At 32.4% G+C, this 6,016-nt stretch overlaps 1 protein-coding gene and 1 long non-coding RNA gene across 2 annotated transcripts; one reads left to right on the top strand and one right to left on the bottom strand.

Moving 5' to 3' along the window:
- Positions 1–3,193: 3,193 nt before the first annotated feature.
- Positions 3,194–4,399, top strand: LOC130725807 (F-box/kelch-repeat protein At3g23880-like). The gene has a single exon (XM_057576996.1). It carries the CDS (start codon positions 3,194–3,196, stop codon positions 4,397–4,399), a length of 1,206 nt encoding a protein of 401 aa, XP_057432979.1.
- Positions 4,400–4,666: 267 nt separating this feature from the next.
- LOC130727026 (uncharacterized) lies at positions 4,667–5,865 on the bottom strand. Its single transcript, XR_009015080.1, has 2 exons — positions 5,650–5,865; positions 4,667–4,974 (listed from the first exon to the last, which is right to left on the bottom strand). It is a non-coding gene; the product is annotated as an uncharacterized LOC130727026 (long non-coding RNA).
- Between the last annotated feature and the right edge of the window lie 151 nt (positions 5,866–6,016).

Below are 6,016 nucleotides of genomic sequence, written 5' to 3'. Positions count from 1 at the left end.
CTTATAGGAAGGAATATATTACAGAACAATACTTTCATCTTTAAATAATATAAACATAAATTATTTTCTATTAATATAATTATATATTTATATATTTTTAAATAAATGGGTAAAATTTTCCCCAAGAGGAGCATTTTATATGAATATATATATATATATATTAATTTATATTTAAAATTAACTTTTTTTTAACTCATATTTAAAGTTAACTTTATTATGTTAATTTATGAACTTATTTCTAATGAACGTAAAAAAAATAATATAAAATATGAAAAATTTACGCTATAAATACAAATGAATGTTCTTCATGCAACACATGAGTCACAATACTAGAAAAGTTATTTGGAATAAAGACTCTTTGATGAAAAATTCATTTTTGTTCATCGTGTGAATATTTTTAATTTAATAGAGAAGAAGTAACATATATGTGATAATAATAAATACTGAGCATTTTTTTATTGCAACTTAAATAATTACACTAAAAATAAAACTTAGAAAAATGATTCCCCTAATGATTTTTCTTAAATAAAATAAAATAAAATAAATACGGGAAAAAATTCTTCATTAAGAACAAAGTGAGTTATTTTTCTATGGACTAACCGAGTTTATTTTTAGCTTAATTACACTTTTTATCCCTATAATTTCATAAATGCACCGTATACTTTCAATTGTTCGATTTAAGTCATATACTTGACCATATGCATAAATTTTCTCTATTTTCACATATGTTCTTTGTTGACGGCTTTGAATTCGTGGTTTTGAAAACTAAATACCCGTGCCCTGCACGGGTACAAAATACTAGTATTAGGCATTCTCAAGAATTTTCTTTCATTTTTTTGGATATAGACTTAGACACTTGGTTCGTAATTCAGAATTTAGTCCTATTGTATAAAATTGAATTATTTATTAGAAAATACTAAAAAAAAAATTGTTATGAAAACAAATCCTTATCATATGTAATTGACAACGGAAATGGGCTTTTATTTCTGGTTTCTTTACTTTAAAAAAAATTGTGAGACATCTCACAATTCTTTAAACAACATCAATTGTAAAAAAATTCTCTTTTTAAAAAAATTCTAATTCTTTCTTAAATTACTAAACATATAATTTATTAAGAAAATAAATATTTAATAAACATTATATACGAATTTACAACATCATCGGGGAAAAAATCATATCCGTTGTAAATATATTAGGGGAGATAAACATTGATTTAAAATTTGAAATTATTAAAACAAATCTTTTAGTTTTAAAAGATATTGACGTCAAAGAAAAAAAAATGAAAGATATAGAGTGATAAGATCAGCATATTCAAAAATAAGATCAGATCTGTTAAAAAAAATTAGATGAAAAGTATGATAAGATTTTTTAAGATTTAATATTTTTTTCACCTCATTCTCTATCTATTTCCCTCTTCTTTATGTATCGAATTATCTATTATTACATCTTTACTTTCTCTCTCATTTCTTCCTATCTCTCACTTCTTCCGCCTCTCCACAGCTCAAAAGTAAGGTATGAAGATATATTTATTCCTTCATTGTAGCCAGAGTGTAACTTCACACATATCAGGGCTCAGTCTCACCTTGTTTGTTGATAGTCAGGGGCGGATCCACTGCCCAGCCTGCCTGGGCACTTGCCCGGGCTCCATGGCCAGAAATGTTTTTTTACTTTGGGCTGAGGGGTCCTTTTCGGGCAAAAAACTAAGGGTAACCTGGGCAAAAACTCTACCGTGAGCTACTCTGCTACTGTTCAGCCTCCGTATAACACACTGCAATCGTGTTGGAGGGGGAGAAGAGATAGTGTGTCGCACAAAATGGAGAAGGAGATGGAGGGTAGAAGAGTTTGGAAGAAAAAATCAATCTGTTGAATCTTGAATCTGTTTCTCTCATTTTTGAGTAATGCGGCTGCTGCAAGAGATGATGTGTACTGTGTATCCTTCTCTATCTTTTTTTAGGTTTTAGGTATAGGTTATGTTTGGCATGTTTAGCTGATAAGCTAGCTGAAAGCTGAAAAGCTACATGATTAAAACAAAAGTGTTTGGAAAAACTAGCTGTTAAACAAGCTGAAATTGTAAAATGACATAAAAGGACATACTTGTATAATTATTTTTATATTTAACATTACTTTATTTTCACATTAATATCTATATGATATTAATATTAAAATTAATATCACTTTAAATATTTTTATTAACTCAAGTTATTTATCATCTTAATATAATATTTTTAATACTTGTGGTGCGCAGCGGTGTGGCGGGAACTGCATACGTAAGTGTGATGAAAAATAGGTTTAGTGTTTTTATATATATATATAAGGGTAATGGTAGAATTTTAATAAATTAATAAGGATAAAAAAGAAAATAAATTTAATAAGCTATAAGCTACCTGATAGCTTATAGCTCAAAGCTTTAAGCTACTGAAATAAGCTCCTTCACCAAACACTTTTAAAGAGCTTTTAAGCTAGTCAAATAAGCTTTAAGCTAGTCAAATAAGCTATAAGCTAGCTGAAATGACATGCCAAACATAGCCATATATTGGGCTAGGCCGAAGAGCTTATCTATATGTGTAAACTAACATTACATCAGCCCATAACTTCCACATGTTATATTATTTTTCAAAGTATACTACTGTATATAGATTGGGAAAAAAAATATATAGATATAGTTTAAAAAATATCAAAATTGAGTCCGTAAAATTTAATCAAACTATAGAAATCTAAAATATATATTACAATGGTCAAAAGGAGTAATTTGTTTTAATATATTACTTATATTTATTTAAAATATATCATTTATAATTATAATATTTATACTCATTTGATTGTTATACATCTAAAATTAATTCTAATGAAAGATATTCAAATAAAATTCTCTTACGAGACCCACGTTTTCGTAACCGTATCCAAATATAAATCACTTTACTTGAACTCATGTTTACCAGATCCAACTCTTGTCATATCGAATTTTGCTAACATGCTATTCACGCCGCAACACTGCAATGCCCCCAATCGCAATTTAAAATTCTAGGTCAGACGTCAAATGTGGTTAATTAGACTTAGGTTTAATCTTGCCCAGGCTCCCCGAAAATTCTTGCTCCGCCACTGTTGATAGTTGATACACATCCATAGCTGCACCATGCAACCAGAGGAGAAACGACTCCATACAAACCGGCTATTGATCCCAGAGGAACTCATCATGGATATCCTCTCACGTCTCTCTGTGAAATCCTTGATGCGGTTCAAGTTGGTGTGCAAATCATTCAACTCTCTCATCTCCAGCACCTACTTTGTGAAGCTACACCTTCGCCAATCCTCGGCTCCAAACGCCAACCCACTTGTAATATTCTTCCCTCCATATAACGACGCCGATCACATCTCATCTTTGCATGTCAAATCCTTTCTCAAAACCCCTCCTCCAACCGTTGCTGAAGAAGTGCAGTTCTTACGCTCCAATTGGAAAGACAGATACTTGACAATAGGTTCCTGTGATGGGTTGGTGTGCATGATTGGAACCCAAGACACATCTGATGAACAGCAACTTTTTTGGGTTTGTTTCTGGAATCCCGCCATGAAGTCAACATCTCAAAAGATGTTCCAAGCCATGAAGTCAACATCTCAAATGTTCCAAGCCATGAAGTCAACATCTCAAAAGATGTTCCAAACCATGCCGCCTAACGATGATGAGTTATCCTATCTCTTTGTCTATTGCGGGTTTGGCTATGATTACGTGAGTGACACTTACAAGGTGTTAGTCCTAATGAGAAACCAGTATGCGATGGTTTTTAATATGGGTGGCAATAGTTGGAGATGTGTTGGATGTTTCCCACCTGATCTTACCCCTATAGAGGAGGGTAAGAACATATTTGGAGTTCACTTGAATGGGACTCTTAATTGGATAGTCATTAATAAAATTAATGAGAACAATTATGTGGGAAACAATGAGTGGGTGGATTTTGATTCTGAGTGGGACAATTTTGAGTGGGACAATGGCTCATGCATGATTCTTTCTTTTGATTTGAATAAGGAGGAGTTTGTGAGGTTGGTGTTGCCTGATACGCCCCATAAGTTCCGTTCTCCACATCTGGGGGTTTTGGATGAATGCCTCTGCGTTTCTCACAATGACGGAGAAAATTTTGTAATTTGGCAGATGAAGAAGTTTGGAATTCATGAGTCTTGGACTAAATTGCTCAGCATTAGTAATGATAAAGATCTTGAACCTCGTGACTTCCCGATACCCTTTTTCTTTCCTATCTATAGGTTCGACAAGGGTGATTTCCTCATCTTGCCAGAAGATTTCCTCTACAACCCCAGAACTAAAAGATTGAGTCCTCTTGAAACAACTTACCGCGTATTTAAATCATGTGCCACGATTTGCTGTGAAAGCTTAATTTCACCTTATTAAAATTAAGTGGAGCAGTTGTGGATCTATCTCTTCTATTTTACGAAGGGATAAAACTGGTTTATATTCATTTGTCTTTATGAGAAAATGGTTAATTGATTTTGGTTTTTCAACTTCAATGGCTTCACACAGGTTATATTTTGTTATGTTGATAGAAACTAGAAACCGAATGTGTGTTATTTAAGTTTTCTGTTGCATCTCATTGACTTTTTTTGTTGAATTTTATGCTTGGATCATGTTGGAATTGATTGCTTTTATGGTACATATAACTAGCACAACATTTACTCTGTCCATTTGAAAGAATGAGAAGCCTATTCTATTTGGATAACAGGTTGTTGCCTGTGACAGGATTGAATCCTAATACTTTGCTTTGTGAACTTCCTCATTTTTGTCATCTCTAAGCTTTCAGCCTTAATCTTCACCTTTTCCCTGTATTCCTCAAAGCAATCAAATGTCTTTGGCATGTTCTGGACTTTTAAGATGCAATCAATCTGCCCCAAGATGTTTTCAGAATTAACTGAACTTGTTCCACATAGTTTCTATAATCTGCCTAGATGAATCTTCTTGAAGTTCAGTGACTGCAAAATAGAACATGTTGATAAACTAGGTTCTTAAAAGTACTTCTTTCCACCACATAAAAAATTACATCCTAAAAGTGCTTTCATTCATTTAAGTTCTCTTCAAACTATGAAAGCCATAGTTTACACAAACAAAATAACATAGACAGCAATCAGATGCTCTATTTCAAATAAAACACAAACAAGAAAAACAGTAGTGACCTTATATCATCAAGTGTATGCGCTAAATGCAAAAGTAGGCAGAAGATATTGAATCATTTTCCATGACATCAGAATTCAGAAGCTCACATTGCAGAATCTAAAAAAAGCAGTATGATACATAAATAACATTAACAAATTACGACAAAAAACTCAGTGGAAGTTTTCCAAAATTTGATTTTGTAAAACTTGAAAATAAGATGAAGAAAACTGTTTAATCAGAGCTCTGTTCACTAAACAAGCAATAAAACCTGCAAAAAGTGCAGCCTTCAAAGAAATTCAGTCAAGAAATGTTAATTACAACAAATCCCCTAAAAATTGTGATCAATTGATTTGGCCCAAACATGGCAAAGAGAAGCTATGGCAATTAACTGAAACATCATATGAACAATTTAGTAAACAATACTAAGATTTAGAAGCATAGTGAACAATAAACTAAGACATGCCTGTTCAACTAGGAAACTGTTAGATATATACCTGAATGGTTGGAGATATGGTGTGGTTCAACTGCATCAAGATTTTTCAAAACACCATCAGAAGAATTTGTCTGATCCAACATCCTTGTAGTTGTTGGTGCTGTCCTTGTTCTATGAGAAGAACCTTCTGAATCTTTGCTGCTGCCACTGTTGCTTTGAGGACAAGGAGTACAACATCTACAAGTATCACTGTTTGAGCCATACATATATCATAGAAAGTATATATGTATGGCTTAACATATTTAATGAATGAGTGTGCAGGTGAATTCTCACACATACATACACGGAAAGTGAGGAGAAAGAGTGCACGACACACACAAACCCAACTGGAATATAACAATAATAGAAATTATCCAAAAAAGATAAAA

Source organism: Lotus japonicus, chromosome 6, assembly GCF_012489685.1.
Source record: "Lotus japonicus ecotype B-129 chromosome 6, LjGifu_v1.2".
Classification (NCBI taxonomy): Eukaryota; Viridiplantae; Streptophyta; class Magnoliopsida; order Fabales; family Fabaceae; genus Lotus; species Lotus japonicus.
This window is presented reverse-complemented; position numbering and strand designations above follow the sequence as displayed.

Coding starts and splice junctions, on each gene's coding strand:
- LOC130725807 (XM_057576996.1), top strand. CDS start 3,194: ATGGATATCCTCTCACGTCTCTCTGTGAAATCCTTGATGCGGTTCAAG.